The sequence below is a fragment of the Sminthopsis crassicaudata genome, chromosome 3 (genome assembly GCF_048593235.1).
Source record: "Sminthopsis crassicaudata isolate SCR6 chromosome 3, ASM4859323v1, whole genome shotgun sequence".
NCBI lineage: Eukaryota > Metazoa > Chordata > Mammalia > Dasyuromorphia > Dasyuridae > Sminthopsis > Sminthopsis crassicaudata.
Window position 1 is genome coordinate 561,776,163 of NC_133619.1, and position 16,915 is coordinate 561,793,077.

The 16,915-nt window shown below is 35.4% G+C and overlaps 1 protein-coding gene across 1 annotated transcript; it reads left to right on the forward strand.

Annotated features, from left to right (window-relative positions):
* Positions 1-1,630: 1,630 nt before the first annotated feature.
* Positions 1,631-16,045, forward strand: LOC141563502 (tripartite motif-containing protein 43-like). Its single transcript, XM_074304697.1, has 7 exons — positions 1,631-1,786; positions 6,161-6,563; positions 8,199-8,306; positions 11,634-11,915; positions 12,130-12,152; positions 12,325-12,422; positions 14,678-16,045. The coding sequence occupies exons 2-7, from the start codon at positions 6,165-6,167 to the stop codon at positions 14,935-14,937; spliced, it is 1,170 nt and encodes a 389-aa protein (XP_074160798.1). The 5' UTR covers positions 1,631-1,786; positions 6,161-6,164; the 3' UTR covers positions 14,938-16,045.
* The last annotated feature ends 870 nt before the right edge of the window (positions 16,046-16,915 follow it).

Consider the following 16,915-nt stretch of genomic DNA (forward strand, 5'->3'; position numbering starts at 1 on the left):
TCCCATTATCTCTTTCCTACAAATATGTTCAAGTGTTCACCATAACGAAAAAAATTTATACTTGCCCCAATAATCATATCAATATATTTTCTTCTCTCTCCTTTTGTAGCCAAATTAGAAAAAGTTACTTAGTGGTCCCCATTGCTTTACCTTAGAGTAAAATTTGTGTTCAATCTGATTTCTAATCTCAATACTTGCATGAAGCTTCTCAAGGTCATCAATAATCCCTAAATTGCTCAAATCAATGCCCTCTACTCTCTCCTCTTTTTTACTGACCCCTCTGCAGCATTTGACTCTAATGAATACTGTTGAAACTCCTCTTATTATATAAGGGTTTATACAATGTGATGTTCTTTCTTGATTTTTCTTGTCTGGGCACTCTTTTTAACAGCTTTTTTCTAGATGATCAACCCTATCACAAATCCTAAATGTGATTGTCCACCAAGATTCTGTACTGCTTTTTTTTTTTCCTTTCATGAGTTTAATAATTATCTCACATTAAACTCACATGAGTTTAATAATTATCTCTGTGGACAAATCTCACATTTCTAAATTCAAACCTCCTGCCTCGATTAAGGTCTAGGCTTTCATCAGCTATCTTATAGACACCTGTATCTGAATGTCCATCAAGCAACTTAAATCCACAATTTCTAAACTTGAACTTCTTACCTAAACTTCCTACCTACTCTCTAAAACTGCCTTTTGTTTTCCTTACAGTATAGTTTTATTATTACTTTAATGAGTGAGTATTACTTTTCCTGAGTATAGAAAAAGTTCCATTGACCAATGTTTTCACAGTATGTCTTCCTTGCATAGAATTTACTGCCTCTATGCTTTTATCTCTTAGGATAAAAAGCTTTTATTCACAGTCTGAATTCAAGTCTTTCACAAGGATTTTCATCCTCCTACTCATTAGCTACTTACTATTCCTTATATTATTTGCTGTTATATATTTTGTAATGGTATTCCTGCACAACATTAGTGTCTAGCACATATGCTTAAGAAATGTTTAGTGAAGAATGAAATATATTAAAGCTTATGAACAATATGCATGAGACTTGTCTCTTGCCCTTTAAGTAAAATACATTTTTAATTTTTCAGAGAATTTTTATGTCCAACCTCCCTGGAAGCATATTGCTTTTATAAAGATGGGCCTTTATTTTAAAAAGACAGGGGGATTATTAAAAAGAATTGAATAATGTTCTAAATGCAATCAAAACTTCTTTCCTCCTCTTCAATGTTCTGTGTAGTTTATCACATAGCTTTATGGAACATCCATCAAAATACAAAATAGAAGTGAAAATGAAGTACACTTGAGGAAAAATGGGGTCTATTTCATCAAGGTGGATTCTGGTCCAGTCAAGATGTGGATGGCTAGTCATGGTGGTTCTGGAGTTTCTGGCTGATCATCAAGTGGTCAGCACTCTATAAAGTTATTTTAGGTCTGAGTATCTCAATGTAGCAGTGATTGGTCTCCCAGGATAGAGCTCAGATTGAGGGGAGGGTCCTCTTATGAATTTTTAAATGGGGATACTGCTGCCAGGTGCTCTAAAATAATTCAGGATTGGTCTCAGCTGGTGAGTAGGCAGTATTGTATGTAGTTACCTCAAGGCTAGCTCTGATTAAGCACAGGATGTGGGACTCAGAGAAGAAAGAATGGTGCTCAAATTCATTTAAGAAGGGGATGGGCGTATTGTAAGCTTCTTCCTGGAGATCTCCAGAGTAATATCAACAGAGTGAAAAGTGTGCTGAAATCAGCTCTTAATAGATGGTTCAATTTTTCATTGTGAGTATTTGTACTTGAGAAACTGGCAATTTGGTATAGTTTACAAATCTTGGCTTGGCTTACTGTTTTACTGCTTGTCTAGACTTAAGAAAATAATGAAGATAACCTTAGTACTGTATATTAAATTTAAGTACCTTATATATAACTCCTCATCTCTCTCACAGAGTGATGGTTAAACATTTACTGGCACACTCCTGAGTGGAATTCCTTGGAACTCAACAAATGATCTTGGGTCTGAGGGAAAGACGATTCTGATTGTTACTTTATCTCTTTAACTGAAAGTCAAGAAAATGTAGCTGGGATGGGGTAACTGAGTACTGGGTTCACTGTCAACAGATGGAGAGGTGCTTTATATCGCTGCTTCAGTGATTGAAGTGGAGTGGATGGGGCTTAGACAAAAGTCAGTGTACATGAGGAGAGGAAAAAGAGCCTTTTTTAAGTGGGAGTGAAGTACAAGATCACCCTGGAGAAGAGCTGTAGTCTGTCAGGATGATTGGACACTGATCAGCTGCTTGGAAGCACCTAGTTGGTCTTGGCCAGATGGGCTTGAATCTTTGTAGCTGCAAAGGAGGTCAAGTGTATATCAGTGTGTTTCCCAAAGTCCCATTAAATAGTATTGGAACCACTCTTAATAAGGTTTATTCAGTTTGATGTTCTCTCTCTCTCTCTCTTTTTTTTTTTTTTTTCCTAGGAAATTTTTTACTTTTCAGATTTCATTTAGACTACTGGTAGATTTTTAAAATCCTTTTCCTCTAGTTTTAAGAGATATTTATAGATTTATTTTATGATATGATATCTAGATTTATTTTTGGTCATCACTTTCAGTTAGGGCAATCATTCTAAAATGATCTCTCCTTGACTTATTTTTAAGCTCAAATATTTTTTATATGAGTTCATATTTTTCCCCTATTTTTTTAGACTTTTAATTTTGTTTTGCCATCTCTTGATGTTTTATGGAATCATTAGTTTCTCTTTGGTCAATTTCAATCTCAAAGAAATGCTTTCTTTGTTAAGCTCTTGTACTTGTTCAATTTTTTCAAAATATTTCTTTGTATCTTCCACAATTTTCATTCTTTTACAATTTTTCCTCTACGATTCTCATTTGAAAATAAATCATTTTAGCTTTTTAAAAAATAAAGTTTTGCTTTAATTATTTTGGAAATTCTTAATGGACTTGTGTCCAAGTTACATTTTTTTTTTTTTTTTTTAGGCTTTGCTAATGTTTGAGCCTCTGGCTGCTTCTTACCAAAGTAGCTTCCTTCTTATCATAATAGTTCTTTATAATGAGGCTCTTTTTGTTTGCTTATTTTTCCATCTTTCATTTTCCATCTTGACTTTGAACTTTGTTTATTCTACCACTTTTGGGAGGGGTGTCTGGCCTGCGCTTCTCTTAACTTATGTTTTTTAATGCATGTACAACTTGGGCTGGGGGGCCTACAAGTTTCTTTGTAAATCCAAAGTGACATGACTTTGGTAGAAGTCTGCTCATTGCAAGTTCCTGCTTCAGATTTGCCAGTTTGTTTTGGGAGTTTTAATATTCTGCAGCTAGAAGGGGCTACTATTGTTACATGAAAAGCCAGAGTGTCTGAACTTCCCCTTTAATTGGGAATTCCTGCCTGTGATAGTCAATTGAAATTTTTATCTCCTGAATTAGTCTAGAACTGAGTTGCATTTTTTTCCTTCTGGGATCAGAACTAGATAGCTGTGATTTATTTCTCACTCAATATAAGCTAAGGCCCACACTCCCAGCCACTCTTCTCCATTTTGATCTGTGACATGGAATTGAGTAGTGAATAATAGTTGCCATATGCCATGTATTCCTAAATCCCAAGCTAATTCAGGGATCCCTTGGGATCCTATTCCAAACCAGTGTTTCCTGCCTCAGTGCCTAGTGATAGCTTTCTTTCACAGAATTCTACTGGCCAGACCCTGTCCTCAGGGAATGTAGACTTTTTTGTTTGTTTGTTTGCCTCCCTAAGCTGCCTGGCCTGAAAACTGACTAACTGGAATTTTATTAATCAGAATTATATCTGGTACATTTCCTAGATATTTGTGGAAGAATATTGTTGAGACAATTAGATTTCCATTCTCAATTTTTATTTTTTATTCCCTGGCTCCTCAATGCTTACAAACGTTCTATTTCCCCCCCATTCTTTAAGAAAATAAAATAAAAATCTGCCTTTCATTCTTTTGATTCTACTAGCCCCCTCTCCCTACTCTTTCATAGCAAAATTCCTAGAATTCAATATTTACATGATTGCACATGTGTAACATATCAAATTATTGCCCTCTTGGTGAGGGCAATGGGTAGGAGGAGAGAACAATTAAAAACAAAATCTTATAAAAACAAATTTTGGAAATAATCTTTACATGTGATTGGGGAGAAAATGAAATACTATTTACACAAAAAAGAAAATACTCTAAATTAAGAATCAACTGTTGGAGGCAGAGATTACAATTCCCAATAAATATAATTATTTTTGGTTACTAAATGAAACATCTAGAATATATAGAGAGAAAAAACCATTAACTCCTCTCTCATTTCTAATTAATTTCTCAGTATTCTACAATCTGACTTCTTTCCTGCTACTCAAAAAAGAAACCCAAAACAACAAACTTGCCATCAGTAACCTTAATGAAAGTATCTTGATAGATAATATTCAATTGTCTTTTCTTCAGATACTCATTACTTTTGAACCTCTGCAAATGTTGACTATTGACTACTGACTCCTTGAGTTTCCCTGGATTTCTCAAATTCTACTTGAACTTGATTCTCCCTATCAGTTTCATTATTCTTCATGATAACATCTATTTCATTAGTCCCTTCTACAAAGACTATAAATACTCTTCCTATATCTATAAGAACTAAATGTAACATTGTAGGAAAGGGTATTTGAAAAGACAGTAGTGATTGTCTTTCTGAAGTATTTTTCTCTGGACTCTGGAGGTGTATGAGTATGTGAGTGTGGGAACAACGAGACTTGACTCGGGCTGGCACCTTGTTATTCTAAGATAAGTGTTGGGACAAAACTAAGTACTGTCAAGTCATTCAACAAAAGGGTATGGAACAACATAGTACAGCTACACCATAACTACCTGCTTTCTGTATGGAAATAAGATTACCCTGCAAGGCTGAGTGTGGTGTTTATTTCATGAGCCACTTGCCTATGTTAACTTTTTTTTTTTTTTTTTTTTTTTTTGGGGGGGTGGTGAGGAGGAATAGGATTCTTCAGAAATTTTAATCAGTATCCTAAATGAATTAAATGGTTTAATTGTGTTCATGGGAGTACAAAAAATGACAGATTAGAGTTAGAAAGGGCAAAGAGGCTATTATAGTGTTCTAAACAGACAAATGAAATGTAGAGATAGTCAAGACCTAGTAACTAACTGAAGGGAATCGGGAGAATAATGATGATGAGACTGAATCTGTTTAGATTTCTTAAAACTTATTCTCCTACTGCATTAGAGAACTGAATCAAAAAGGTATTTTTGCTCTCTCACAGGAGACAGTATCTCCTGTCTTTGTACAGGATTTTTCCCATGCCCATAATATTCTCTCTATTCACATTAGCCTCTTAGGGAAAACAAACAAACAAAAAAAAAACCCAAAAAAACAAAACCTACTCTCCTTCAAAGCTCTGTAGGCCTATCTTCTGCTTGAACCCTTTGCTGATTTTATATAGTTACTCTAATCCTCATTTCCATTTGTAATTTTTTGGTATGGTGTATCATTTTCCCTTTAGAGTTATAAACTCCTTGAGGGACCTTTCTAAATCGTAGTGTGTCTGGAACATGATAGATGCTTAATAAATGACTGTTGATTGAATGACTGATTAGGTGGTGAGAAGGATTACAATGTCTTCCATGGAAGTAGAAATTAGGATGAAGGCTAGGTTGGAATTGGAAGATATGAGTTCCATTTTGAATGTTAAGTTAGAAAGCTGTGGGTCTTCTAAGTATTGATTACTAGGTAGTTAGCAAGTAGAGGCAATAATTTTCCTTCTTCCAATTGAAAAAACAATCACAAATTGTTCAAAAGCTTTACATGCAGTTTTATTGAAATGAGAATTTTGATAAAAACCAACAAGGATAATTAGTGTTGAATTAGATTAATTTTGATGGAATATAGTTATGTCCAATATAAATGGCTTCCTCTTTATGCATTCTTTTTCACCACAGTTTCTTAGGATTAGATTATTTGAGGATTATCAGATTCTTTGTTGATAATTCCTCCAAAATGATTGTGAAAATTGCTTCTGATAAGCATCTTTCTCAGCTATAGGATAAGGAAGTAGGAATTTTACTTGTCTATTTGAAGGGAGGGGATAGGCAAGAAGCTAGAGAAAGACTCTTACCACCCATTTTCTCATTCAGGCTCATGGCTTCAAAAGAAATAGTTTCAGATCCCCAGGATCTGCTCACCCGCGCCATTTGTCAGATCTGTCTCTCAGACCCAACAACTGAAGCCTGTGGACACAGTTTTTGCCAATCCTATCTTAGCAGTGGGAATGAAGTTTCCATGCCTTTGTCCTGCTCTGAATGTCCAGAAGTATCACAGTCACAAGCTTTTAAAGACACTTCAAGGAAAAGCAATATGGTTGTTGTCACACATCACGAGCAATGTCCTGAGGAAGCCAGCAACTGTGAAAAACATCAAGAGGCTCAGAAGCTCTTCTGTATGAATGACCAGATCTTCCTTTGTATGTCCTGTTCAAAATCCCAGGCGCATGAAACTCATGAAGTCTGTTCTATGGAAGAGGCTGCTGAGGACTACAGGGTAAGAACATGACGCAATGGCAACTCTCCAGAGATCTTCATAAACTAATAGCATTTTCTTCATTGTTATTTTGACTGCTCCCATATTAATCTTTTTAAAAAGTATAATTTTGTTTTCGAAATACATGCAAAGATAATTTTTCATCATTCACCCTTGTAAAATCTTGTGTTCCAAAGTTTTCTTCCTCCACTCCCTCCCCTAGACAGCATTCCAATATATATTAAACCTGTGCAATTCTTCTATATAAATTTTAGCATTTATCATGTTACAGAAGAAAAATCAGGTCAAAAAGTCAGGGGAAGGAAAAAAAAAGGCAAATTAGATCAAAAAATGTGAAAATACTGGGTTGTGATCCACAGTCAGTTCCCACAGTCCTCTTTCTGAATGCAGTTAGCTCTTTCCATCACAAGTCCATTGAAATTGGCCTAAATCACTTCCTTGTTGAAAAGAACCAAGTCCATCACAGTTCATCATCACATAACCTTGTTGTTACTGCGTATAATGTCTTAATTCTGTTCATTTCACTTAGTATCAGTTCATGTAAGTCTCTCCAGGTTTTTCTGAAATTGGCGTGTTCAATATTTCTTATAGAACAATAATATTCTATTACATTCATGTGCTACAACTTATTCAGCCATTCTCCAATTGATGAGCATCCACTCAGTTTTCAGTTCCTTGCCACTACAAAAAGGGCTGCGACAAACATTTTTGCACATGTGAGTCCTTTTCTTTATTTAGTGATCTCTTTGGGATATAGATCCAGTAGAGACACCATTGGATCAAAGGGTATGCACAGTTTGATAGCCCTTTGGGCACAGTTCCAAATTGCTCTCCAGAATCAATAATCAGTCAATCATTCCACCCACAATGTACAAGTGTCTGTTTTCCCATATCGCCTCCAACATTGTTGTGTCCTGCTTTCTAGAACTCCCATGCAAGGGTGATTAAAATACTCCATCCTAGTGGAGAAGGGATGAGATGGGACTCCTGAGGATAGTGGAAAAATGGAATCCATTTATTACAAGGTCTTTCCCCCTTTTATATCCTCGTACCCTTATGCTATACCTATATGCTAAGTATATACTGTGCATGTTAGATCACATAAAGAACTTGCTATTGTATGTAATTTGCCACCTAGTATCGCTCTTCTATCTGGTATCACTTTGCTTCAATCAAAACACAGGTTATCACTACCCCTTGACGTCTCATGAAAACTGAGAGCCCTTAGGAGAGATGGGGAGCTGAACCAGACATTGTCAGCAGGTTCCCTTTGGGCTGAAGGGTGTTATACCTCACCAGAGTTTTCCCATTTTCATATCCTTTGACCATTTATCAATTGGAGATTGGTTTATATTCTTATAAATTTGAGTCAACTCTTTATATAGTTTTGAAATGAACCCGTTACCAGAATCCTTGTATATAAACCCCCCCCCCCTCCCAGTTTTCTGCTTCCCTTCTAATCTTTCCATATTAATCTTTATCCTGGAAGCCTCTCTAAATCAAATGATCTCTTTGCTATCTTCTCAGACTTCCACATGTCCTTACTAGCTTTCCAGGGATTCTGGATATTTTAGCTCCATACACTTAAAATTTTTAACCTTCCTACCATAATAATTGAATGCCTTTCTCTTACAGAAGAGGCTACAAGATAATCTGAAACTTTTAGATGAAAATTTAAAAGATGTCAAGAAGCTAGAACTTGAGGAGAAAGAGGTCCCTCGGACTTGGGCTGTGGTGTGGACAGTAAGTATATCTGGTTCTGTTCTCTCCAATAACTTTCTTATCTCTGACTTTTATAATCCTATCACAAATAGATAAGGAAACTGAGGCACTAGAGGTAAGTTACTTCTCTACATTCTTCTGGGTAGTGATTATAGAAAAATAGAATCAAACCTAAGTCTCAAATGATTCCAAATCCTATGTTTTGTGTTGCACTATCTCTGAAAGCAAAACTAGTCTTTGTGGGATAGCTAGGTTGTACAGTGGCTAGAGCACCAGCCCTGAAAGCAGGAAGAGCTGAGTTAAAATCTGGCCTCAGACACTTAACACTTCATACTTCCCAGCTTTGTGAGCCTAGGCCTCAGCTAAAACAAAACAAAATAAAACTAGTCTCTGTTTGCATTGTTCTTCCTGGCTACCAAACTTTGTTTTGTTGCTTCAGACCCTTCAACTTTTAAAAGCCCAGCAAAGTGGGGGTGAAGCTGTAGTAGACTTCTACAGTCAGAATCCCAGAACTTGAGTATTAAGGGACCTCGGTATTCTTTTTGTTTAATCTATAACTGAAAATGATTCCAACTATTGCATAATTTGATAAGGGGTCATCTAGTTTCTACTTGAAGACCTTTAAGGAAAGGGAATTCTCTACTTTTCAAGTTAATCCATTATACTTTGTTTTGCCTGCTTTTGCAATTTCTGCTCCTTATTCATGGTTCTTTCTGTAGTGTTGGACCAAACAAAACTAATTTCTCTTTCCTATGACAATGTTTCATATTTTGGTTTTTTAAAAAACTTAATAGTATTTCATATATATATATATATATATATATTTTTTTTTTTTTTTGCAATTACATGTTTCTTCACATATTTGAACACTAATCTGGGTCCTCCCCTCAGTCTTCTGTTCTTCTAGCTTATCAATCATCCCCTATTCCTTCAGCCAGTACTCATGATTTGGATTTAGAGACCTACAGCATCTTAAATAGCTTCATTTGGATTCCCTCTAGTTTATTAATGACACTTAGAACTAAACAAGATGCTCTAGAAGATGGCTGAGGATAAGCCATAAGGCCCCCTTAACTCGAAGTCCTGTCCTTTACATTTTGTTTTTATTTTTTGGTTTTTGACTGCTATATCACACTGCTGATTCTGATCTTGCCATCCACTAAAATTTCCAGATTTTTTTCAGATAAAGTCCTGTTTCATCATTCCTCCCTAAATACTAAGGAAACTTATTTTTTTTTTTTTTGGTACACAACTATAAGGACTTTATTTGTTCATATACATTTTATCTTACCAGATTCAGGCTACCAAGATCTTTGTGACTCTTGACTTTTCATCCATTGTATTACCTTTTCCTACATCTTTGTTTCACTTGAATGTGATGAACATGTGTAGCTCATATAACTTTATCTAAGACCTTGATAAAGTTGATAACTAACCCAGACCCAAGCAAAGAAAGATCCTTGGATGCTCTATTAGGATCCTTCAACCAAGCTGACAGTAAAACATCAAAAACTCCTTTAGAATCTTGCTAACCAAGTACTTCTGATTACATATAATTTCAACTTCATATTTTTTCATTTTTTTTCACAAGAACAATAGGAAAACTTGATCAAATGCTTTACTAAAATCTAGGTACACTTCCCCCCACCACATAATACTCATTGTAAGTTAGAAACAATGTCAAATAGTACGTTGGAGGAAAATGCCATTCCTTGTTCCTGTTTTCTTTCTAATCAATCAGCCAAAGATTTCCTAAGCAATTACTATGTGCTAGGCACTATGCTATACAAAGAGACAAAAGATGGGTCCTATGCTCAAGGACCTCATAATCTAATGGAATAGACAACAAATTAAATGTATAAACAATTTACATTCAGGATCAATAGGAAATAATAAAAAAGAGAGAAGGGATTACACTAAAGAAAAATTGAGAGAGATTTCCTTAGAAGATATGAATTTAGTTTCGATTTGAAAAAAGCCAGGGAACTCAGGAGGCAGAAATGAAGAATGAAAGCATTTCAGGCACAGGGGACAGCCAAAAAAAAGTGCTTAGAATAGAAGGATGGAGCACCTTATTTATGAAAAAGCAAGGTGACCAGTGTCCCTGAATTAAAGAGAAGAGGTAAGAAATATGATGTAAGATGTTATAATATTCTTCTCTAAAATGTAATGTTTTCTAGGAGCAGATTTCCTGGGAGCTTCTGGAAACAGCCTTCATTTCAATTCAGTAATCACCCCAAATGCAGCCAGGGATTAAGGTCCAAATCCTTTATTATCTCTTCCCAAGTCTTGTCTCCTTTCCTGGGGCCGAATTAGCTTTTTTAGAGGCTTTCTGTAGTTTGGTTCTGAGAGCTTGAATTCTGGCTTCTGAATCTCCCCTACTGAATCCTTGTTGTGGCTCCTAGTTTATTTATGCTCTCTTAAAGGTGTGAATCTTGTAGAATCTAGTAAATACTAAGTACATGTACTGAATTAGAGAACTGTTAAATACCATGCTGAATTATCATTGTCTCTATCAGTTCCACTGACTTAGCACCTTGTTTCAAGTTCTGGCCCATAACAAGATATGAATAGTACATTTGAATGGAGAGAATTTTGTATTTAATCTTGCTAGTGATAAGAAGCCACTAATTTGATCAAGGAGGTGATGGGGAAAAATCATTTTGATTCAGTAAAATCATTTTGATAGCTGAATGGATGATAGACTAGAATAGAGAGAAAACTGAGGTAGACAGGCCTACAAGTCTGTTATTACAATATTGTAAATACAAGTTATTTGCAGACTCTACTTATGTCAATATTCCACAACTATGTATTCAACTATCATCTTGATATCCCCTTGAACTATCATCTTGAGATGACTAATGCCAACCTATTGGCTATATTTATTCTATCATTTCCAGCAGCATAGATATAAGAGAAAACAGAAGTAAAATAAGAAATAATGAATTGTACTTCCCTTTGTTTTGCTTTAAAATCTTTTTCCTACCAAAGGCCCTTCCCTTTATGGCCTTGTTTATAGCTTTTTATGCACATCTTTTCCCCCATTTATAAGTTGGACAGTGAATTTTTAGATCACTTATACTATTCCCTATCCTAGACAATTCTCCCTTTTTTCACTTCACTGAAATAATTTTCTCACTGATTCTAGAATTCCATTTATATTAGGAACTACAGATAGCATCTTATAGATGCTCATCAAAGATTTAAGGACTCAAATTCATGTTTTCTAAATCTTTATTAGTATAGTGGTTTTTCTAGTAAATGTCACATGAGTCAGGCCAAAGTGAGGTTTGATCAAAGTCATTTCTGTATATATAAAAAACATCTGACCATGTCCTACTGTAGGAACAAGTGGATATGCCAAAAGAAATACTTGAGGAAAAATTTCAGGAGATAAGTGAATTTCTGAGTGATGAAGAAGAAGATGTACACAGTCTTGTGGAGCTGGATGAAGAAGAAGATGAGATGTTCCAGAAACTGAAGGATCATGAGGCCCAGGAAGAAATAAAAAACATTCAGAAAAAGGAAAGGAGCAGACTCCAACTGTCCCAACATAGCAAAAACCTACGAGAGATGGTGTCAGAATTGGAAGAAAAATTTCACATGTCAGATGGGGACCTGCTGCAGGTAGTAAAAATATGTACTGTTGTGGGGCAGATGTATTGGACTCCAGACAAAGTAGTCAAATCTAAAACAAAAAGTATTATCTACTTAGTCCTCCATGTCTCTAGCCTTTGATTTGCCCTTATTCTCCCTCTCGATCCACCCCTGTATCCAAGTCTTTGTTAAATCAATTCATGCCATATACCAACTTATAATCTTTTCTCACTTTCTCTCCTAGGACATAGGAAACACTTTGAGCAGGTATGCAAACATTATGAACAAAGATAATAAGTGAGTAGTTGGGGATGGAGGACAGAAGTTAGAGGAAGGCAAAACTTTGGCTGTATTCAAAACAGGTAAGAAAGTCTTTGATGCCAAAGAAGATGGAAAAGCTGGTGAACATAAATGGTAACAGAGTCTCTCTTTTCTATAGGAGTGAGTTATTGCTGTTACAAAAACCAGAACCTTTCACCCCAAAATTGAGTGATTCTTATTGTGTGGATTTAAGCAAATTTCTCAAGAAATTTCAGGGTAAGTCCAGTTCTTTGACTGTGAGTCTAGGTTTGAATTTTCTTCAGAAAGATAAATAATCTACCTTTTGAATCTCTTAATTGTTAAAAATTTATTGCCATACACACTAGTATATAAGTTGCAGGATAGTTACCATTCTACATTTGTTGCCTCTGCTAGAAGGCACAAACTACTCTATGAAAACCACAGGTGTAGTCCAAAATGTTACAAATCACATTAATAATATCATTTGAACCATAGCCAAGATGAACAATATGAGTGGGATCTAAACCCTGAAGTAAGAGTAAGTAATCAGTGAGAAACAAGAAAAAAAAAGTTTCACTGGGAGCTATATCTATTATAGCCTAGATATTTAAAGTCTCTAGATAAGTAGTAGTGCTGATGGTAGATTTGACTTGAGAGAGCAGGGCCTGTAAGAACCCATAAAGATCTACTTCCTTGTTGAGTTGGAGGTAGAAAAGGGAGGGAGGAAAGGAAGGAAAAAAAAACATTTGAGCACCTGCAATTTTTATGTACTGTGCAAAGCACTTTACAAATATCTCATGTGATTTTTACAACAAGTCTGTGAGATAAGAACTATTTTTCCCTTTTACAAATGAGGGAACTGAGAAGGGCAGAATTTTTGACTTGTATGGGCTGATAAGTATCTGAGATCAGATTTGAACTTCAAGGTGTCTTCTAACCTTAATATTATAAGATGACTTTTGGAAATGAAACCAACATTTAGCACTTTACCTTTGGATTTTTATCACGGCTCAACAGATATCTTCCCTTTTTGTGTTATCTGGTTAGAAACTCCTTTGAACAAAAAAATAGAGCAAGATCCCCCAAATTTGGGGATGTTGTTCACCAAAAAAATAAAGAAATGGACCATAGATGTGATACCTTTAATGCATTAGGGAGATCCTGTCCCAATTAATGAAGAGGCAAACTTTTTTTTTTTTTTTTTTTTTTCCTTATGGAATTGATTTGTAGAAGGAAAGATTTATAGAATTTTAGGGAAGTGTTTGGGAGAATGGGAATCACAATTGACTAGTAGATATAGAGAAGTTTAAAAAATCTGATTTCTCTGCTCCTTTTAAATGAAGCTGTTTTATTATCTGCTTAGTAGAATTTTGGTTTTATTTTGATGTTTGTCCAAAGTATACCTATACCCAAAAAACCAAGGGAATCAAAGTATTAAAAAGGGAAGGAAAGGACTGTTGGCAACAAAGATAGAACTGAAGTGTGTGAGAGTCATAGTTCATAGTAAGTTTGAAAGAATTCAAAGAGAATTTCTTGTAGTCACAAAATAGTTTATACCATAGCTGATGGTCTAGTCTCTAAAAGACTAGCAATTAAAGTTTAGGGAGAGTTTTATATATAAGAAATTTGGGGATTTATTCAGTCTATAAGCTGTAAGATGCGGTCTGTAAGCTAGCAGCCAATAAAGTTGTAAATTTTAAAAAAAAGGTAAGGAAGGTACCAAGAAATTTCATAATTAAGGAAAGGAGACAAGAGCTTTTACAAAAAGACAAATCAGAAGTTAAGATGGTACTTTTAACAGAGATGATATTTTATTGCTCCACATTCCTTAGCTAGATATACAGTTTTGAATAGACCCTGGACTCTAACCCTTAAGAACTGCTAATCTAATAATGAATACAGAGTGAAGTTAAGTAAAAGGAAAATCTTTCAATCAGGGTTACCTCACTTTCCTACTTACAGGATATTCTTTTCTCATTGCTCTTTTCTCTGCATCCCACATTTCCCTGGTGCTATAGTCCAGGACAATAGAACATATATTTCTCCCTGTCACTCAAGATACTGGAGTACTATTCATAGGGTTGATGTCTATTTCCTGATTACACTCATTATGGACTCTGACTTCTCTACCATATCCCCTGGAATTTCATCATTGGGGCAATCTCATTTTGCAATATCTTAACTGGCTTTGTTCCTAATGCATTGCCAATACCCTGTAGCTTTGCTTGTTAAGAAGGGGTCACAGAACAGACATATCTCCATTTCCTACTTTGTTGCACTTTTATTTTGGGCTTTTTTGATTTCTCCACAATGCACCTTATGGGCACCCTCCCAACCTACTTCTACCTTCTGAACTTTCTTTTATGTGTTGTCTTTTCCCCCATAAGATAACATCCTTGAAAATGACGGGGATTGTTCTTCTTTTCCTTAATTGTATAGTCATTGCTTAGCATAGTTCCTGACACATGCCAGGTATTTAATGTCTATTTGGTGCTTTGTTCTCTCTGCAGAATCTCGACTGCTGGCATGTCACTATCCATATGAATTATCTGATGATAGGAAGCGGACTTTCACATTTGCTGATCTCTCTTCAGGTCAAACATATGTTGTTTATACCTCTGGAAGTATCCACTACATGAGTGGGAGAGAATTATCTATTACACCATTGGACATAAATACCATTTCCCAAGAGGAACAAGCACAACCCATCTTTGCCTGCTACTGTTTGCCTATTGAAAGGAATATCCAATTTGTTAGACTTTCTCCCTGAGTCCAAATAGGATGTCATCAGGTACAGGCATGCCTGAAGACATTGAAGATGAAACTTTATCATCTTATCATGTACATGCAAGGGGTCTATTTAAAGGAGAACATTGGAAGCTGTTTTTATTTCTCTCCATGTTTAGATAATTTTGTTTTTTTTCCATGTAATCGTAAATATAGTAACATCCTTTATCATCTATACTTCTTAGCTATGTATGTAATACTTCTGGAAAATTAGCTGCTTTTCCTTTCCTTTTCCCCTACCCCCAATCTTTAATATTTCTGCCAAGATTACTATCAATGGGAAAACGTTAGCCTTGGAATGAAAATTTGTTGTTGAAATCCCAACTATCAAATACCTACTACCCTTGTAACCATTAACATGCGGGTGCGCACTCACACATACATGCACACACTTCTGTAAAAACTTATCACATGATTGTATATTTATGAATGTATGTATATACACATGCATATACTTGCCTACATCTATACACAGATATAGATAGATAGTAGGAGATAGTCCACTAAATTTGTTTAACTTTTTTTGACTCTACTATAAAATCTTATCCAGTGCTTCTCAGCTGTGGGGAAAAATAAACGAGGACAAACCACTTTAATTGTACTTATTTTTTATAGCACCTTAGAATTTTTAAGCATTGCTGCATATATTTTTATTTTCTTTACATCAAATCTGTAAGATGGGAAGACCAAAAAGTGGATTGGTAGAAACTAAGTTTAAGCCAATTTCTTAAACTATATGCCATACATCTCTTAATCGACAGAATCATAATTTAAAACCTCTTCAGTTTTTCTAGAAATATTTAACAAAACTTAACTATCTTAATTCTGTTTCTATTGGTGGATTTGGTTGAGTACCAAAAGGTTTTATTTAAGGAAAAGGATCAAAAGTAGAAACTAAAACTGTAATAGAATACATCTTACTTTGTTTTATTAAGCTCTTTATATTCCTCATTTCCTGAAGCCTTTGGTTAAGTGTCCTATGCTATTCAGGAAAAGATTGCAATAGTTAATTGGGAGGACCACTTTCAATCTGATGTTCTGGTAAATAAACATTTTTCCATCACTTTCCAAAGTCTAGACAATAAACAAAACAATTAAGTTTTGAATTATAGCATTTGTAGAATTGTGATACAACCCAGAATCAGCTTTTAACATCAGAGCTATCTCTAGTACATTTCTACTTAATGTTCTTGTGGGTAGTAGTCTAGAGAAGAGAGTGGGCTCTCCTATGTATCTGACTTCTCCTTGGCTTTTTTTGCTTGATCTGCATGTAAATCATGCTGGCTTGTCCCTTGAGGATATATCATGGACTCAAGAATATGTCCTGGACCTTCTCCTCTTTTGCCTCTGTAATAATCTAATTTTTATAAAGTTTTTATTGAATTATTAATATGGGGCAGCTAATTGGTAGAATGGATAGAGCACCAGCCCTGAAGTCAGAAGGACCTGAGTTCAAATCCGACCTCAGACACTTAACACTCCTTAACTGTGTGACCCTGGGCAAGTCATTTAATCCCAAATGCCAGGGTGGGTGGGGAATAGATTGGTACAAATATCCCATAAAGCAAGCTAATATCTTCCAAAGAAATTGGTCTAGTGAAAAGAAGCCTATATTGCCATCTCTACCGTTTTCTTGTGGCTTCATCTCTCTGATCCTGAGCTTCTAAACTTACAAAATTAGGATATTTCTCTAAATGACAATGGTGGACACATGTTAATCTTTAAGTAGATGAACTAGCCTTCTGACAGATTTGTCTATCCAGACATATGCATGGGTAATTTTACTACATTGACAACTGCCAAATCTTTTGCTCTAATTTTTCCCCTCCTTTCCCACCCCCCCCCCCCAAGATGGCAGGTTGACCAATACATGTTAAATATGTTAGTCAGGTAATAGTCTTAAATTAGTCCTAAAAGTTATGGTGGAGTACTTTTTTTTTTTTTTTTTTTGCCTCACAGAT

What these genes read in the sequence shown, in the direction of transcription:
- LOC141563502 (XM_074304697.1), top strand. Translation starts at nt 6,165, where the DNA reads ATGGCTTCAAAAGAAATAGTTTCAGATCCCCAGGATCTGCTCACCCGC. An exon ending in CAGATGGGGACCTGCTGCAG is followed by an intron (nt 11,916 to 12,129) that starts GTAGTAAAAATA and finishes TTTCTCTCCTAG; the next exon opens with GACATAGGAAACACTTTGAG. An exon ending in ATTTCTCAAGAAATTTCAGG is followed by an intron (nt 12,423 to 14,677) that starts GTAAGTCCAGTT and finishes TTCTCTCTGCAG; the next exon opens with AATCTCGACTGCTGGCATGT.